This window comes from Phyllobates terribilis, unplaced genomic scaffold, assembly GCF_046119375.1.
Source record: "Phyllobates terribilis strain yellow unplaced genomic scaffold, ASM4611937v1 Scaffold_13__5_contigs__length_258822181, whole genome shotgun sequence".
NCBI lineage: Eukaryota > Metazoa > Chordata > Amphibia > Anura > Dendrobatidae > Phyllobates > Phyllobates terribilis.
Window position 1 is genome coordinate 99750286 of NW_027362773.1, and position 20465 is coordinate 99770750.

Below are 20465 nucleotides of genomic sequence, written 5' to 3' on the forward strand. Positions count from 1 at the left end.
AAACGTTAATGTGCCTCCATCTGTGCACCATTTTTTCTGACACCAATGGAGGGAAATCGCTTGTAACCACAAGTCGGACTTTATGTAATTTACCTATCCCCATGGTGGAGACATTTGGCAGGATGGATCGGTAGATGCGGTCAGCGTTTGGTTTTTAGGAACGTCATTATTGTCTCATGTTTTTTTTCCAGCTTCAGAACTCCCTGAAGACAGACCTGTGCCTTGACCAAGGGCCGGACACGGACAACATCCCCATCCTGTACATCTGCCATGGGCTCACCCCACAGGTTTGTTAGGCTTTTTGTAAATGCAGTGTTAATTTGTAATACCGCTGGATGCCCTGCAGGGGCAGTAGTCCTTCTGTCATTTCTTTTTACAGCTGGCCAGGGTATAGAACGTAGCCGAGATCGATGCCATCATCACGTGCCCGTCCTGCCAATGCACACAATCCAGACTGGTGGGACACCTAAAGATCTCCGCTGCAGACCCTCGTGTCCCCATAGTTACAGGATAGAAATAAAGCAGCGTAAGGCTCTGTGCACACAGGATATGTGGGATGGAAAAAAAAAGGTGTTTTTGCACACGAGAACGTTTCCAGAGGCCTCATTCACAAGTCCGTTTTTCACGGTTCATGAAAGGACCACGAACCTCACAATGACCATTGGTCTCCTGACCCGAACTGCCAGGCTTGTGTCAGCCAGTATGGCTATTAGTTGGGGTCTGGAGACCCTTGGTCAGTCCAGGGATTGCATTCTGTGAAAGGACATGTAAGCTAAGTGCATCCCCTAGTTACCTCCAGCCATTGCCGGCCTCAGGCAGGCTGTGGAGAGCCCCTTAAGGCTGGGTTCACACGTGACATATTTAGCGCTGATTTTTGCACTTGTCACAGACAGATTTTGCTGCAGATTTGACCCTTTTCTTTGTGCAGAATCCGTTTGGATTTTGAGCTGTCACAAAGAATTGACATACTGTGGATTTGCAAAAAAACTGATCTCCGTGCCCCCAAAAAAGATGAAATTTAAATTGTTCCACTTTGTGAGCTCTAAAATATGTTATGTACATAAATCCTGTGCACTTAAAAGGCACCAAATACTCGACATGTGAACCTAGCCTTAAAGGGGGTATTCCCATCTCCAAGTTCCTATCCCAATATGTAGTAAGTGTAATAATAATATTAGAATATACTTCCAATTAGAAATGTAGTATAGTTCTTCTGATTAGCCACGTCGCTTACCCCATGTACAGGGCATTGCAGTACCTTGGGTATCCATAGTTACGACCACTAGCAACTAACTCACTATATGAGTGGTCGTAACCATGGAGTAAGCAACATAGCGAATCAGAAGAACTATGCTACATTTCTTATTGGAGGTATGTGTTAATATTATTATTATTACACCTACTACATATTATTATTACACCTACTACATATTGGGATAGGATCTTGGAGATGGGAATATCCTCTTTCTATAATTTCACAATTAGTGCCGATCGGCTTGCAGGTTCGTCACTTCCATCATTGCATTGTACAGTATAGCATCACATATAACACAGGGTCTTATCCAAGTAATACCCCTGCCACCAAATATCCTCCCCTCCCTTGCATTTATTAAGACTCTCCTTCTGCCGCTGGGTCTCCTTATGGACAAGGGTCGGCGTCTCCGTGTGAAGGCCTCTGAACAATAACAGTCTTAAGAAGGTTGATGAACTTTTAAGCAGAAGATTGAGTGAAAGCCCAGCCCCCGCTGAGACGCCATTCAAGACCAGGAGCACGCAGGATGGAAGTAACTGAATAATTGCAGCCCAGCGAAAATAGCCGCGCTTTTCATTCATAGGGATTAGTCATACGGAGCGAAAAGTCAATCGAGAACAATCAGACTTTGAAGCCTTTCAGTCTCCGTCATTGGGGGGTAAAACCTAACGTTGCCTTTGTATCGAAAAACTCCCGGCGACATTTCAATCCCGCAGGAATGAGGAGACTGACACTTATTCAACTTTGCCTATATAACAATCCATACATAGAATATACTTCTTAAAGGGAAAGTATTTTAGCTCCTAAAACTATACCCATGTTATAGAGTTATTCTCCATAATTAAAGCAAGGCATGTCCCATTACTGGATGAACCTCCCTACTGCAAATATTGCAAGTTTCTCCATCACAGGTGGTGCTATTGCATTGGTTTCTATAGAAAGGGTTTACCGCTGCCACAGTGGCGAAAAGCGGTACTGCAGTCAACAATGCAATAATTATTTCAAAGGTTTCCTTATAATACACATTTATTAGAGGAGGAGTTTCCATTCCTATATGACTGTTTTTTGGGGTTTGATACCCACGGAGATTGCAGTCTGTGAGTATATTCACAATCGGATACAGTTGCCGCTGTCCCTTTAAATACACCATTATGTGATGTGCACATGTTGCAGGCTGCAGACACAAATAGCAGGCGACTCTCCCACCCGCTGCCATCTCATCCTCTACTTTGAAGCATCCATCAATTTTTAATACAGATGTAACTGATGTGATAAAACAGGGGCCGATCGATAGCAGCCACCGGCGAGGTGAAAGAGCCCAGTAATGTGGGCCGAGGACGACTTGATTGGCTCCTACATCCGCTCCGCTCTCGTTATGTAGAATGAATCTGCTAAATAGGAAAGGGGGAAAAAATGTCTTAAGGGGGAAGTGTTACATAATAGCCACGGAGGGTTGTAGAGAATATGGATTTCTTGTTTTATTCTCTTGTGCCGTCTTTCTCCAATATTTTCCTCCTATATACATCAAGACTGGATTATTGCTTCATCTCCTATAAAACTGCAGTCCTACAGGAATAGAGGAGGCTGGATAAAATGTTATCACCCAATCTTGCATTGTTGTTGCTTTTTAGGCTTTTTTTTCCTTTTTTTATGCACTTCAAAGTTAAATTTACTTATGTTTCATTCTTCAGACTCCCCCCAAGAAGTCTGAAGGGTAAAACAAACACTACAGTTTAGCAGCGTCTTTAAACAAACTTTGCGTAAAGTCAAAACAAATATAAGAAACTTTAATACATTTTATCAGAAAAATATGCTTTTTTTTCTCCCCCCTGCCTCCTGCACTCACCATCCACTCTCAAAAAAACAGCTCAACTCGGTGCTGGCCGAGACAAGAAGGATGGCCAGCACACTGTCAGGTCAGGTCACACCTTGTATTTATTATACTTTATGGAGAAGAAAGGAGCCGCAGGAGGAAACGGGCAGAGGGAGAAACAAAGAGCATACTGAGCTTTCAAACAAGTCTTTTACCTCACCCCAGAGCTGGATTCATATCTACTCAGATCCCTACTGCTTTATAATGTCCTCCATATTGCTGCTGTTTCTCTGTCTGACAATGGAATGAAGAGGAGGAATCCGTCATGTCTCTGCGTCCTGTGCATGGGAGACATCATAGCAGCTTGTCTCCTCCCAGCAGCTCAGTCAGTTGCAAATTAAGAGAACCTACTGAGGGGAAAACTGCTGAAAATGCTGGAATCAAATCATCTAATGACTTATTCCTCATGTAAACATTCTGAAAAAGTTGCTTGGAATTACGGTCACCCTTTAAAACACACAGAGGTCACAAGTTTCTTGAAAACACATGAACTTTCCTTAAACTGTTAAATTCAGCAAATTTTCTGCACAAAAAAAAATCATGCAAAGTTTACATTACATGATAAAATGGTTCTTTGCTTTTTAACCCATTACTTGCCAAATTAGCAATTTTCATTTTTTTTGGACCTAATTAGAAAATCTTAGTTGCTAGAAGCAAAAAATTAGGCGTCCCAAAATAAGGACATTGGTAGATAATGGGTTAACAGCACGTGCATAAAGTATCTGAACCGCCACTCAATTTCTGCTGCAGATTTTCTCCATGATGATCGGACCCATGGAAGTTCGGGTACTGGTACCCTACTGAACTTTGAACTAAAGTTCCTTTCGGGAACCAGAACTCTACCCGAACCACATTGAAATAAATGAGGATCCGAAGTTTGGAGCTGAAATGCTCTCTCAGGACTCCCGAACTGTAAAACGGACTTCCAGGAGAAGTTCAGAAGTTCAGCACCGGACACCACAAACGTGTCGCGTGTTGAGGTTTTTAACTTTTGATGGACTTTTAACTTGATTCAATAAACTTTTATATATTTTTTCTCCGGTCGTTTGTGCCGGAAACTCCCCTCGTTTTTCTCTGTCAGCTGCAATCACCAGCAGGTTCGGCCCCGACTGGTTTCCAATCACCGAACGGATTCATCCATGTTGTCAGCGTGAACAGCTCTAATTCTCCTTACGAACCCTTAACTTTACAGTTTGGGTTCGTTCATCTCTATGGACCATAAATGAATCTAGAAAAGTTTATATTTTGTTTTGTTTATTAAATATAAAAAAAGAACAAAAACCATTATCCCTGTTTCTTCTGTAAGTGCATGGATTTTTTTTTGCGCCCTGCTCAGATGACGGGAACAATCCTTGTAACTAATCTGCTGTGAGTCGCTTTTCCCCCCCAGGATTTAATATAAAGTGCATATACAGCGGATTTTCCATCCTGATTTATTAGATAGAACATTAGCAGCACTTTGTATGAGGTTTTAAGAACTCTCTTGTGCAGACTGCGGACAGTGTGGAATATTAGAAATCTACCGCGCGGCGATTTATGCTGCAGTTGTCATTGCAGATTTCAGTCCCTGTGAGATGTGCAGCGGGACCGCAACGTACCGGCAGCGAAATCCGCAGCTTTATTTACTGCTGCGGAAATGTCGTATGTGCATATGAGCGCTGATGACCTGCAGTCAGACACTGGCGCAAGTCCATAACGTTCATGTGCAATAATTTTATTATTTTTTAATTAGGATTATTTTTTTTTTTCTTAATTAGCTATTGGATGTAACACTTTTTAATCCGGTACAATTTTTGCCAAGGCAGCTAGACGGCAGCACATCGCATGTCTATTTGTGCACCTACCTGTCAGTGCGATCAATGCACGCTCTTAAAGGGACCCCGTTGTTCATAAAAGCCTTGCTATATAAATCCCCCAGAGCTTTGCCAGGAAAGAAGTCGCTTTAATTGGGTCACACGGCTCAGACGAGAGGCATCTAAATCAGGAGGTGTCAAAAGGAGGACATTCATCTTCAGGATCAGCTGGGAGCCGGGGAAGGTGCTGCAGTAAGCAAATCCCTGACAGAAATCCCAGAGACTATGTAGAAGAGCAATCTAAGCTTCTGTGCTTAAAAGCTTGCGTGGACCCTTTAAGAGAAAAAAAAACAACCCGCCGACAGTGATAGAGTGCCGTAATCAGCCTCCATTTTTTGTAGAATGATAACAATAACCAAACACATAGCGATCATTAATATTCGCGGTGCAGACGCTCACCGACTCCTGCCTAATGAGCCCTGCGAATCAAAGGTGACTGTTCGGAAATTGTATTCTATCGGTTACTATGTTGATGGAGGTTCGCGGAGGGGGCCGGGGCGCCAGGCGCACGGTTTAGGTGACAAACCCGACATCCGCTGCCTGATAAATATGAATAACACAAGTGCCGGGCGTCAGATCACTTAAATCAGGAGAGACATGAAGGGAAAAACTGGGTATGAGCGGAAGAATCAAGAAAATGAGATTATCTAGAAAGTTCAAACTGATGAAAAAGTTTCTTCTCCTCTCTTTTATGGGTTATGTAAAGATTGTGCCGTGAAGAATTCTGCAGCTTTTTAATACACCACGTGTTTCAGTTACTGAACATTTTCAAGATCTGCTTGCTGTCAGTGAATGTAAACATCCAGAGACTGAAAATGAAAATGACTGTTCAAACCAAGCACAGGCAATCAGTGCACCCTTGGTGTGGCCAAACAGTTCAGTGCATCTTCTCTCCTGCTTGTTTTCCATCCATCTCTGCCCTCTTATTCCTTGATTTATACAGAATCCAGAGGAGATTGGTACATATTCCCACCTATCTGACTCCAATCTGCTCTGTCTCACCAAGGGTGCATGAGCTCCTGTGCTTGGTTTGAACAGTCATTTTGTGCTGACAGACTCCATTTAAACCAGAGGATTCTCTATCAGATCTTCAGATGTGTAAGCAACACAAGACAAGCTCTCTGCCTGTTATCGAGAAATCTCCAATTCACTGCTGGCAAGTAGAGATCTTAGAAACACCGAGGAATTGACTGACCCGGTGGATTACAAAAAGATCAAAACGTGATTAGAATGTGATCAGCATTAGATCCTCGCGATACTGAAATCCTTCTTCTCCCATCTGCAGAACGTTTACTACTCCAGCTCCCAGCAGCTGCACGTCGGCGTCCTGAGCCCAACAATGGACGACGACGACAACCGCTGCCTGGTGGATGTGAACAGCCGGCCGAGACTGATCGAATGCAACTACGCCAGAGCCAAGAGGATGAAACTGTACTGGCAATTTAATCAGGTAATTGCCAATCATACATTATAATATGTAAAGAACAGCCTTCAGGGCAGAAGAGATCTAAACACCTAAAGTCTGACCATCACATGTCACTCAAACAAAACGGTGTGTCCTATGTGCACAGTTATGTCCTGATCCTGATTTACACCCTGTATTATACCCCAGAGCTGCAATCACTATTCTGCTGGTGCAGTCACTGTGTACATACATTACATTAGTGAGTGCAGCTCTGGAGTATAATACAGGATGTAACTCGGGATCAGTATTCTGCTGGTGCAGTCACTGTGTACATACATTACATTACTGATCCTGTACTGATCCTGAGTTGCATCCTGTATTTTACTCCAGAGCTGCACTCTCTAGTCTGCTGGTGCAGTCACTGTGTACATACATTACATTACTGGTCCTGAGTTACATCCTGTATTATACTCCAGAGCTGCACTCACTATTCTGCTGGTGCAGTCACTGTGTACATACATTACATTACTGATCCTGATTTACTCTCTGTATTATACCCCAGAGCTGCACTCACTATTCTGCTGGTGCAGTCACTGTGTACATACATTACATTAGTGAGTGCAGCTCTGGAGTATAATACAGGATGTAACTCGGGATCAGTATTCTGCTGGTGCAGTCACTGTGTACATACATTACGATCCTCAGTTACGTTCTGTATATACACAGTGCCTGCGCCAGCAGAATAGTGAGTGCAGCTCTGACGTATAAACAGAATAGTGATTGCAGCTCTGACGTATAAACAGAATAGTGATTGCAGCTCTGGCGTATAAACAGAATAGTGAGTGCAGCTCTGGAGTATAATGCAGGATGTAACTCAGGATCAGTAATGTAACGCATGTACACAGTGACTGCTCCGGCAGAATAGTGAGTGCAGCTCTGGAGTATAAACAGAATAGTGAGTGCTGCTCTGGAGTATAATACAGGATGTAATTCAGGATCAGTACAGGATACGTAATGTAATGTATGTACACAGTGACTGCACCAGCAGAATAGTGAGTGCAGCTCTGGAGTATAATACAGGATGTAACTCAGGATCAGTACGGGATAAGTAATGTAATTTATGTACACAGTGACTGCACCAGCAGAATAGTGAGTGCAGCTCTGGAGTATAACGGTATGTAAGTCAGGATCAGCTTTTGTACACAGTGACTCTGCTTTTTATGTTCATTCATTATATACACACCGTCCATTGATGATCTACCTGCCTCTTTTGTGCCTTTCTTGCGCGGCTCCTGATTTTCCGCCTGACAGACGATTGCATTATCTGACCTAACCGATGCAATATCCTGATAACTGTGCTGTTATTGAGCCTGGGTGGCGGCGGTCGGCCCCTCGCTGGCGTTTTCAGGTCATCTCTCCACAGACTCCTCTATATTTCACAGCTTGTCACATGCAGGAAGCCATTTCCTGTCTCCTGAAAATAGAAGCGGACAAATCTCCCCGAGTCTCATCAGACGGAGTACTTTGCGGATCGTCGTCTGACTGGAGATATTGAAAGTGACAAATTGCCCGATCTGGGCTCATCTGGCGGCTGCGGTCCGGACCGTCTGTTTGCGGGAGGTCAGCGCATCACAATATCTCGGCTTAAGAGACCAAACAAGAGAGAAATTGTGGCAGATGATTTTCTATTCTGTCCGCATCCAGGGAAACAATCGGCTTTCAACTGTGAAGCCACAAACCACTTGGCGCCTTGTTATCCGCTGTCATTTTCTGCTTCAACAGAATCATTTTGCACTTAGAAATCTCGACTTCTAGGCAGAAAATACATATGTAAGACGTGGGGAAATCGCCACAGGGAGGGGGGGGCGTTATAAGATTTGGGAGTTTTATATTGTATAAAATAACCTCATTTATTTGACGTTATGATGTAATCGAGATGGAGTAGGGTAATGCTGCGGAGTCCTGGGAGCACGCAGGAAAGCAATAAGCACGCGAATATGTTATCCTATACGGTATGTATACACGTCTCTCATCAGATCATCTTTACATCATTCACGGTCCTATAAAGTTTTCTTGAAAAGGTCTAGTCTGGTCTTATAAGGTCTGTAAATCAAGGTTAAAAAGTTAGACACATTCTGAGCATTTTATTTTTAGCTAAAAAATTATATTTTTTCCTATAGGGTTTCATTAAAAATGTTCGATCATTTGGTTTCTACAGCCTTTATGCATCACCGTGCATTCAGAATAGGGCGACACTTACACCGGCTGATTATCGTTAACGAGCGTTCCTAGGAATTATTTTCCTGATTTATCAGACTATCTATAAACAGACGGACGATCACCCGACGTAGTTGCAAAACGCTCATCTGGCAGGTGAAATGATTTTGGAGCGAGCTTAAAAATTAGTCTCAGCAGCACATGGTCATGTGTGAACAGATGTGCTGCCGAGAAGAATGATATTCTACGTGCACAGAACAGTCATATCACCTTTTTGGTCTGTGCACATGAAGTGCAGTCGGCCTGTCTTTCAGCAGCTGCGAGGAAACGTATGGGTTACATTTTGCAGGGTACTATGATACACAAAGGCTGTAGAAGTCAAACAGTTCTAGATTTTTTTTAAAAAAAAACATTGCAAAAGTTATTAACCTTAATTTTTTTCCCCTAAATGATGTGTGTATCCTTTGATCACAATGTTTTGAGAAGTTTTGACACTTTCTTATACACTTTGGCCCCCGATGCAGCAAATAGTTTTGTGCCGTAAAATTGTGTGAAATGTCACAACATTTTTGCGCAAAACTTTTCACCTTAACTGGCCAGTTCTGACCATTTTATATTTTAAGCGGGCGCAGCTTAACTGGAGGGGCCTGATCGACAAATTCATAATTTACGCCACAGTAATTCTGCAGCGTATGATGGGAATGAACTATAGTCTCTGGAGTCAATTTCTTGCAGGGGAAAGATGTGTCAAATTCATTGAGAGCTGCACGCCCCTTGATTAATTCGGCATATTTTACTCCAGCGCCAATGTCAATCTCGAGAATTGGCCTCAATTCAGCACCATTTTCAAGATCACGGCTTGGTGTCAATGAATCCGGTTTACAACCAGAGGCTGAGGGCTGAATATCTCTGTTATGACAGATCGCATTTTCCATGGTAGGCTATGCTATGGTTTTAGGCATCCAAATGAAAACCCAATAGTAGTATGAACAGAGCCAAAGACCAAATTGATACTTTGTATCTGGGCTGGTGAAATGTAATTAAGTAACAGGATAAAGTTTTTTTGCATCATGGAGGAAGAGGAGGAGATATTCTGTTTATGACCCAGCACGTCCCCTATGTGGCTATTCTTTTTTCCGACTGGATGTTGCTTTATGGCCCATTTCGATGAGGCAATAATCGGGGAAGAAGTCTTCATAGGAATTTTTGTTTCTAACTTTAACATCAGAGCCCCAGTCTTATGAATCAGAGGAGGTTCGCGGGGCTGTGGCCCGGCGGCCAGCGGAGGGTCGGCAGGGCCGTGGCCCGGCGGCTGGTCGCAGGGCTGTGATAGTATAATTCAGCGGTGTCTTGTGCTCATCTGCTGTGCAGCTCATAAAAATTTCTGTTCTAAGGAGCAAACTTTGCTGACCATGAACAGCGCCACTACTATCCACAGGATGTATGTGGTATTGCAGATCTGTCTCATCTATTGCTATAGAGCTGGGCTGCAATACCAGATACAACCCATGGCTGGTGTGGCACTGTTTCTTCAAGAAATCAGCCATATTTTTCCATCTCTGGATAACCTCATTGCTAGTAAATGCTCCTTTATTTTCCTGCTCTTGCCATTATCCCCTGATGTCATGGCCTCTCGGCTCTTTATGCAGAATTCTCAGATATGTGTAATTTGATTAATGACTCGGTAAGTTCATCATGTGAGCAGGTCCTGTGCTGTGGACTCTGGAGCTGGTAATTACCTGCTCCTAATTAATTCATCCATTAAGGTAGGCTATGCACCGAGGCGGCTCCACTGACCCAGCTCTGCTGTGCAGCCGGGCCTGTGCCACTCCTGGATGTGTGAAGCTGCTCTATAAGCTCAGCGGGCATAAAGCAGATACAGGCGTACGGTGTTTGGAAAGCACGGTGAAAAATTTCTATAGCTGCTGTAATGAAGAACATCTTACCTGCTTCTGGGAAAGCTGGGTGGATTTAAATATCTGTGGATTTTTATTTTCCGGTAGAGAGCCCATTCCAGAGTACAGGTGCAGCACAGGAGAAGTCTTGGGTATGGGAGGGAGAAGTCCTGGTGGTATAGGTCAGTGCCCCATTGCAGAACTCCGGTAGGGTAGATTTGCATTAGTGAGACACAAACATCGCTATATGCCGCTACTACAATGCAAATTAATGGGGTCGCACTGAAATGCACAAGTCACCAAGATTGTGACAAACCCCTGTGGCTGGAGCGGTAATGGTGGCCATACTAATTGTCACTCAGCCTTAGCTCTGCGGCTATAAAGCAATGACTGGCTGTATAATGAGCATTTCAGCTTAATCTAAGTTCCCTATTAAGAATCCATTGACCTTTCTTGTCTTAATTAAACTGCGGCCCACCGACGCGCGCTAGAAGCTCATTATAGACCGCGATCTCCTCGCATCAGATTGGAGCTCAGTCCTCGGATATTACATCCAGCAATAAACTGACCCCTGTCCTGTCTGTATCAAGCTGCTGCATTAAAAGGAGCCGTCAGATAATAAAGGAGGATACGTTGCACTACCAGACGCACCTTATAGGTAAGGGAGACGCTGTTTTTGGGAACGTCCATGATGAAGAATTCGATAACTGTCAAACAGAGATGCTCTTGCTTGGAAAAGACGACCGGAGATAAGATGGATGGAGATGACTGCAGGAATCACAGCCAGACGCTGAAGACCCCACTAATCCTAAGTTCGGCGTGAATGTCAATGTGCACGCGCTCCACCATCAAGCAAGTGTCTATCCGGTGAATTCATGTTACTCCGGCATGAGATCTATGAATAACGCATCTGTTGGATCACAGGAGCGCAGCACTGCAGGTTCATACAACTGCTACCGCGATACACCAGGATACAAAATGTCACAGCGAGCGTCCAGCAATCTGCTCACATGATCCACGAGAATGCCGCCCGCGCTCTCCCCCGCAGACGGCTCACATACATATTTTATGTGGCTTTACTCTCCACTCCTGACATTAAAAGGCTGGAAATTTCGGTACAGATTGGCACAATGAAATTTTAATCATTTATCAGTGTGAAATCCGCCTAATTCTGCCCGGAGCGGACAAGATGTGAGCGTCTGCATTACACCGGCTGGGATCTGGGGCGACTTTCCTCACTTTTCTGCAGAGTTTTATAAAGCCCCGATCCCTCCTCTAATTCAGGATGGGAATTTTCCACATTTCCGAATTTAGTTTTTTTATTTGAAGCTTCGTAGGATTATAGATACAGGAGCGCAGGCAAGAAGTGCAGCGCCAGGGCCGCCATGTCTGCTGTGTGTGGGCACTGAACATGCAGCTATGGGGGGTCCTTCTTGGGATCTATGTTCTGACAGTTCAGTCCCCATATTCTGCACTGTACAATAGATGACGTGTTAACCCCTTATAGCTGCACTGCAGTTTCTGCTGTTACATGCGGCTGATAATTGACATTTCTCTGACATCTGCGTAATTCCTGGCAGCGCAGCCTCATTATTTATCATCTGCGCTGTCAGATATTCTGCCGCGGCCAGGAATACCCCACTGTCATATCATACATAACCTGGCGCCCATCCCCCAGCAGCACAGAACACGTGCGTGTCCCCTTTAATTGTAAGCCGACCCCATGGAAGGCTGTATGCAACATAACCCAAAAAGTGGTCCTAGGAAAGAGTGATCTTCCCACATGGGACCAGGGTGTCGTCTACTGATCCTAATGATGGCCCCATTGTGACACAACCCTGAACACATCTAAGTGAGAAGGGTAATCACTAGGGGCCCTGGGTGCATCTAGCAGAATAGTGAGTGCAGCTCTGGGGTATAATACAGGATGTAACTCAGGATCTGTACAGGATCAGTAATGTAATGTATGTACACAGTGACTGCACCAGCAGAATAGTGAGTGCAGCTCTGGAGTATAATACAGGATGTAACTCAGGATCAGTAATGTAATGTATGTACACAGTGACTGCACCAGCAGAATAGTGAGTGCAGCTCTGGAGTATAATACAGGATGTAACTCAGGATCAGTAATGTAATGTATGTACACAGTGACTGCACCAGCAGAATAGTGAGTGCAGCTCTGGAGTATAATACAGGATGATATAACTCAAGATCAGTAATGTAATGTATGTACATAGTGACTGCACCAGCAGAATAGTGAGTGCAGCTCTGGAGTATAATACAGGATGTAACTCAAGATCAGTAATGTAATGTATGTACACAGTGACTGCACCAGCAGAATAGTGAGTGCAGCTCTGGAGTATAATACAGGATATAACTCAAGATCAGTAATGTAATGTATGTACATAGTGACTGCACCAGCAGAATAGTGAGTGCAGCTCTGGAGTATAATACAGGATGTAACTCAAGATCAGTAATGTAATGTATGTACACCGTGACTGCACCAGCAGAATAGTGAGTGCAGCTCTGGAGTATAATACAGGATTTATGAGATGTAGTTATGACTTAATGTAAAATTTGCCAAATCCATTAACGAGCTGCAGCATTTTTATTCCCACGATCTTGGTGTAAATGTACGCCGGCTGTGTGATGACATAGGGAAGAGATGTGTGTAATCTCCTGCCTGCACCATTGTGATAGTGCTATTTTATCTAACCAGTGCATAAATATTCCCCATGTTCTAGCTCAGTCCGTGAGCAGAGATCTCGGGGGCCCCAACTGTAGTGAACTTCTGTGGGTGACTGAACACAGCTATGATACACAACTCACATCCTCTTGGTTGGACTCCTAATAATCTTTTCTATTCTTGCTGCCTCCTGCGGACAGTGTCAGTCTTCACTGTATCATGGTATGGTATTCATGAGCCAGGAAGCTTAGGATGAGCAGTTCTATCTCGGGGATATTGCTGCTGTGTGTGAACAGCCCTTCAAGAATCAAACAAGATGAGAGTTGTTTTTTCTTGCTACTTCGCATGTTCTCAAAATGTTGTCCCAGTTACATATGCAAATGATGTACATAGTTCAGCCCAGTGGTGATGATTAGAAGTCATACCTACTCTTACACCCCTGCCCCGAGAGAGTCCTGGAGGAGGGGCGCTCAATCTGCTCTAATCTGCCTGGTAACAGACTATTTAACCTTCAGCCTGTATATCTATACTAGGCATATTTATATACATAATCTACAACCATTCACATATCAGGATATGAGTTCTTGGTGCATAAGTAGAATGCCAGGACTGCTGTGAAGACTGACACTGACAAATGGTGGCATGTGAGGTATAAAAAGAAGTGCAGGGGTGGAGAACTTGTAAGTTACACCTCCCATGAGGAAGATGGGTCTCGTGCTGGGGCAGAGCCTTGTAATGTTGTCACGCCAGGTGTAAGTGCAACACAGAGGGAAAATGGAAAGGGAGCCCAGACACTAGGGAAAGGGGGAAGTGGAGACCTCCCAGTTTGGTCTAGCATCACCCAATCTCAACTAACGTCCCTATATAGCCTCCTCAGCTATCGCCGATCGCGTGCCCTACTTTCTCTGGCGTAAGGCTACGGCTAGGAATGGAAGGAGATGAACACTAGTCAACCTCCACTAAAACTCTAAAGACAACAAGGGTAGACAAAACAGGGGAAAATGACTTTGCTTTAGATGAACTCCAAATGTGCACACGGCCTTAAGCTCCAGAGAGGACGAGGTACAGCTCCTGCTAAGCTTCACAAGTAGAAATTAAAATAACCAGCGACTCCCTCTCAGACACACCAGGTATATATACACCCAAGCCAGAGAGCAAATTAGCAAGAGAGAGGTAGTCGCTCGGTCCTAAAGACAGCCTCCTCTCTAAGCAGCTGTCTCCAATGCCAAACGTGGAGATCTCCTGCAACCCACTGCAGGGCGACTGCCTGTCACCTCTGACACACCCGTGACAAATGTACACTTCCCATGATTAAGATGGGGCTTGTGCAGGGGCAGAGTCTTGTAATGTACACCTCCCATGATGAAGATGGGGCTTGTGAGGGGGCAGAGCCTTGTAATGTACACCTCCCATAAGGAAGATGGGGCTTGTGCTGGGCAGAGCCTTGTAATGTACACCTCCCATGATGAAGATGGGGCTTGTGCTGGGGCAGAGCTTTGTAATGTGCACCTCCCATGATGAAGATGGGGCTTGTGCGGGGGCAGAGCCTTGTAATGTACACCTCCCATGATGAAGATGGGGCTTGTGCGGGGGCAAAGCCTTGTAATGTACACCTCCCATGAGGAAGATGGGGCTTGTGCGGGGGCAAAGCCTTGTAATGTACACCTCCCATAAGGAAGATGGGGCTTGTGCTGGGCAGAGCCTTGTAATGTACACCTCCCATGATGAAGATGGGGCTTGTGCTGGGGCAGAGCTTTGTAATGTGCACCTCCCATGATGAAGATGGGGCTTGTGCGGGGGCAGAGCCTTGTAATGTACACCTCCCATGATGAAGATGGGGCTTGTGCGGGGGCAAAGCCTTGTAATGTGCACCTCCCATGAAGAAGATGGGGCTTGTGCGGGGGCAGAGCCTTGTAATGTGCACCTCCCATGAGGAAGATGGGGCTTGTGCTGGGGCAGAGCTTTGTAATGTGCACCTCCCATGATGAAGATGGGACTTGTGCGGGGGCAGAGCCTTGTAATGTACTCCTCCCATGAGGAAGATGGGGCTTGTGCTGGGCAGAGCCTTGTAATGTACACCTCCCATGATGAAGATGGGGCTTGTGAGGGGGCAGAGCCTTGTAATGTACACCTCCCATGAGGAAGATGGGGCTTGTGCTGGGCAGAGCCTTGTAATGTACTCCTCCCATGAGGAAGATGGGGCTTGTGCTGGGCAGAGCCTTGTAATGTACACCTCCCATGATGAAGATGGGGCTTGTGCGGGGGCAGAGCCTTGTAATGTACACCTCCCATGATGAAGATGGGGCTTGTGAGGGGGCAGAGCCTTGTAATGTACACCTCCCATGATGAAGATGGGGCTTGTGCTGGGGCAGAGCTTTGTAATGTACACCTCCCATGATGTAGATGGGGCTTGTGCGGGGGCAGAGCCTTGTAATGTGCACCTCCCATGATGAAGATGGGGCTTGTGCGGGGGCAAAGCCTTGTAATGTGCACCTCCCATGAGGAAGATGGGGCTTGTGCGGGGGCAGAGCCTTGTAATGTGCACCTCCCATGAGGAAGATGGGGCTTGTGCTGGGGCAGAGCTTTGTAATGTGCACCTCCCATGATGAAGATGGGACTTGTGCGGGGGCAGAGCCTTGTAATGTACTCCTCCCATGAGGAAGATGGGGCTTGTGCTGGGCAGAGCCTTGTAATGTACACCTCCCATGATGAAGATGGGGCTTGTGAGGGGGCAGAGCCTTGTAATGTACACCTCCCATGAGGAAGATGGGGCTTGTGCTGGGCAGAGCCTTGTAATGTACTCCTCCCATGAGGAAGATGGGGCTTGTGCTGGGCAGAGCCTTGTAATGTACACCTCCCATGATGAAGATGGGGCTTGTGCTGGGGCAGAGCCTTGTAATGTACACCTCCCATGATGAAGATGGGGCTTGTGCTGGGGCAGAGCTTTGTAATGTACACCTCCCATGATGTAGATGGGGCTTGTGCGGGGGCAGAGCCTTGTAATGTACACCTCCCATGATGAAGATGGGGCTTGTGCGGGGGCAAAGCCTTGTAATGTACACCTCCCATGAGGAAGATGGGGCTTGTGCGGGGGCAAAGCCTTGTAATGTACACCTCCCATGAGGAAGATGGAGCTTGTGCGGGGGCAGAGCCTTGTAATGTGCACCTCCCATGAGGAAGATGGGGCTTGTGCGGGGGCAGAGCCTTGTAACGTGCACCTCCCATGATGAAGATGGGGCTTGTGCGGGGGCAGAGCCTTGTAACGTACACCTCCCATGAGGAAGATGGGGCTTGTGCGGGGGCAGAGCCTTGTAATGTACACCTCCCATGATGAAGATGGGGCTTGTGCGGGGGCAAAGCCTTGTAATGTGCACCTCCCATGAGGAAGATGGGGCTTGTGCGGGGGCAAAGCCTTGTAATGTGCACCTCCCATGAGGAAGATGGGGCTTGTGCGGGGGCAAAGCCTTGTAACGTGCACCTCCCATGAGGAAGATGGGGCTTGTGCGGGGGCAGAGCCTTGTAGCGTACACCTCCCATGAGGAAGATGGGGCTTGTGCGGGGGCAGAGCCTTGTAACGTGCACCTCCCATGATGAAGATGGGGCTTGTGCGGGGGCAAAGCCTTGTAACGTACACCTCCCATGATGAAGATGGGGCTTGTGCGGGGGCAAAGCCTTGTAACGTGCACCTCCCATGAGGAAGATGGGGCTTGTGCGGGGGCAGAGCCTTGTAATGTACACCTCCCATGAGGAAGATGGGGCTTGTGCGGGGGCAGAGCCTTGTAACGTGCACCTCCCATGATGAAGATGGGGCTTGTGCGGGGGCAGAGCCTTGTAATGTACACCTCCCATGAGGAAGATGGGGCTTGTGCGGGGGCAGAGCCTTGTAATGTGCACCTCCCATGAGGAAGATGGGGCTTGTGCTGGGGGAGAGCCTTGTAATGTGCACCTCCCATGATGAAGATGGGGCTTGTGCGGGGGCAGAACCTTGTAATGTACACCTCCCATGATGAAGATGGGGCTTGTGCGGGGGCAGAGCCTTGTAATGTACACCTCCCATGATGAAGATGGGGCTTGTGCGGGGGCAGAGCCTTGTAATGTGCACCTCCCATGATGAAGATGGGGCTTGTGCGGGGGCAGAGCCTTGTAATGTACACCTCCCATGATGAAGATGGGGCTTGTGCTGGGCAGAGCCTTGTAATGTACACCTCCCATGAAGAGGAAGAATTGGGGAAACCTAATATGGAATCCTTTTTGATGGATCCTCATTAAGTACAGATGCAGGAGCTGGTTGACAGTACATGCATTATTCTAGTTCATGTGGAAAATTGCACATATGTATTTGCACATAGGTTAAATATTGGTCGGCACACATGGATAGCACAAAGATCAAAAATATGGTCTTCTGATTGAGGCCTATGTCTGTGTCTGGACCTCGGGTAAATTAGATTAATCTTTGCCTCCTTCAAGTGCGTTAACCCGACTTTTTCTTTTCTCGCAGGGAGGCGCAATACAAAACAAGAAATCCAAGCGCTGCCTGGAGCTGCAGGAAAACAGTGACAATGAGTTTGGCTATCAGCTGGTGCTTCAGAAGTGCAGCGGACAGAAGTGGAGTATAACAAACTTTCACAAGAACATCTCAACCTAATGCAAGAAGCGGATGCTGTAAACCTGCCTTGTCCAGCATGGGGGGCTTCACAGCGAATCTCAGCACAGGTTCTCCTTACACTACTTGATTCCTTTGCTACCGTGTAGCAAATGATAGAACTTTGCCTGCTGTTTTGGTTGTTATTTTGTTTTTTTTTTATGGGGTGAGTATGTGGACTGGGATGTAGGCTTTTTATTTAGGAATATTTTTATGGTTTTTAGAAAGCTGCTGAATGGTGGAGGGGACGACGGAGAACGCGGGAAAATTTTACATCCAAGTGTAAATAAGTTACAAAAAATTCTAAATATTTATAATGGACAATAAATTTTATGGATACAAAGATCACTTTCTATGTGTTACATTATGTGACTAGGTTGGATAGGGAGCAGAAGGAAGGATTGTGATTTTATGTAGGGTGTTGGAAGGAGAAGGCAGGGTTGTGATTGGATGTGGAGTGCAGCGGAGGAGAAGAAAGGGTTGCGATTGGATGTGGAGTGCAGCGGGGGGAGAAGGAGGGGTTGCTATTGGATATGGAGTGCAGCGGGGGGAGAAGGAAGGGTTGCGATTGGATGTGGATTGCAGCGGGGGGGGGGGAGAAGGAAGGGTTGCGATTGGATGTGGAGTGCAGCGGGGGGGAGAAAGAAGGGATGCGATTGGATGTGGAGTGCAGCGGGGGAGAAGGAAGGGTTGCGATTGGATGTGCAGTGCAGCGGGGGAAGAAGGAAGGGTTGCGATTGGATGTGCAGTGTAGTGGGAGGAGAAGGAAGGGTTGTGATTGGATGTGGAGGTGGCAGGAGGAAAAGGAAGAATTGTGATTGGATGTGAAGTGTGGCGGGAGGAGAAGGGAAGGTTTTGATTGGATGTGAAGTGTAGCAGGAGAAGAGAGGGTTATGATTGGAAGTAGAGTGTGCCGGGAGAAGGGAGGGTTATGATTGGATGCTGAATGTATTGGGAAGATCGAGCGTGGCCATTAGATGATGCTAGGATTAGAAGGGTTATATTTCTGTAGAGTAGAGCTCAGTGACTGTCAATAAATCCTGTTGTAGTTTTGCAAAAGTTGGCGAGACCCGGTATATAGACTGTCGTCCATGCAATGCAGTGTGATATACAAGCTCACTGTCCTGTGGGTGGAGAGCACGATCCAGCTGCCATAATGAGCTAAGTAACATTTCCCCCTGATTCATGTGACATTAGATTTTTCCCATTAGTCATGTGACCTTAGTGCAGCGTGGTAGCCTGATACATTTAGGGGTTAATTGATCATGTGATCTCCGCCATCTCTCCTGTAATTGATGCTCCTCGCAGCAGATACAATGTAACATTCTCTATATAGTTTTCATATTTTACCAGTAAAACCTAATCCTTAGCGCTTCCCCCATTCCCTGAGGAGCTCGACCCCCCGGTGGCTGCTGTCAGGTTCTCAGACTCTGAGGATAAAACTGAACTAGAATTTCTCTGGGGAATCAGAAAATCTGGAGCAGCAATGAGAAGTCTCACAGTGAGATGTTACAAGACTCCGGAAACCAAATCTTCCAGGAGTTGTGAAGTCATTGACGTATCTAGGAAAGCCTTGTGTCCGCTCCACTTGGTCATTGCGGCTGCACAGACGCCACTTTATAGTCAAACTCTTTCCTAGCAACGCAGCCACTTTGTTCAAGAGACCAAAACGCCCACCACCACCACCGATATGAATGTCATCAGTACCCAAAGTACAAAAGCCATCCAGACCCCAGAACTGTGGGCGTCTTCCAGTGTAGAAGAGTAGCAGCAGCATTGTAACAAGCCCTGAGCAACGTGGGAATATATCTAGATCGGGAAGGGTAAAAGATGTCCAGGATAAAAGGTGCAGCACAGGAGAAGTCCCAGAGACTGGCAAAACAGATAAGACCATAAACTAAGCTATGTCCGCCAGCAAGAAGCCAGGCCAAGGAGCGACAACATCTGCTATTAGCCATTCACATAGATAAGAAAGAACTGACAACCTCCATGGAGATAAACTGTACAAAAGGCAATGAATTGGGTTTGTTCCTTTCACTGAACGTGTCCCCTATACACTAGTTTGGGGGATGGGGGGATAATCTTCATAGAAATGATTACATTATCTTTATAAAAAAATGGTGTCTGTTCACATTGACCTTACAAGAGATGCCTTTAGTGGCTAAGCAATTATTGGGAATCGCTCACCAGTGTATGCGCTTCCCGACCTGAGAGCAGCATAAAATCAGGATAGCAACCCTTGAATCCAGTGCTGGGTCTCTCAGTGGATTATTGCTGTTGTTTTGATATAAATTATTTTATCTGTTGCAGCTCTGCTAGTCCTCTCCATGACGAGCTCTGTCTAACAGCACCCTCAGAAAGCTGACAGTCAGAGGTGGGGAGCGGAGATAGCCAGAGCTTTTGAATATCGTGAACTAGCAGAGCTGCAGTATAAACAGTCATTTTATCAAAACTACAGCAAGAAGCCAATTAAGGGACAATACTGGAATCAGCATCTGCTGTGGCCCTAGTTTATGCTGCTCTCAGATGGCACAGCAAAAGCATGATGACAGATTCCCTTTAAAGATCAATTTACAGGTTGCAAGAAGTTCAGAACTTAAAGGGATGTTCAGAGAATCAAAAGCCATCTCTTATCCATAGAC

The 20465-nt window shown here is 45.9% G+C and overlaps 1 protein-coding gene across 1 annotated transcript in view; it reads left to right on the plus strand.

The window, feature by feature from the left end:
• The window catches only part of GALNT18 (polypeptide N-acetylgalactosaminyltransferase 18), a 190595-nt gene extending 172429 nt beyond the window's left edge, over positions 1 to 18166 (plus strand). Inside the window, exons 9-11 of the mRNA XM_073658296.1 lie at positions 192 to 287; positions 6264 to 6428; positions 17680 to 18166. Coding sequence (XP_073514397.1) covers positions 192 to 287; positions 6264 to 6428; positions 17680 to 17826 — 408 coding nt within the window. The 3' untranslated portion in view covers positions 17827 to 18166. The remainder of the gene's footprint in view (positions 1 to 191; positions 288 to 6263; positions 6429 to 17679) is intronic.
• Positions 18167 to 20465: the final 2299 nt, after the last annotated feature.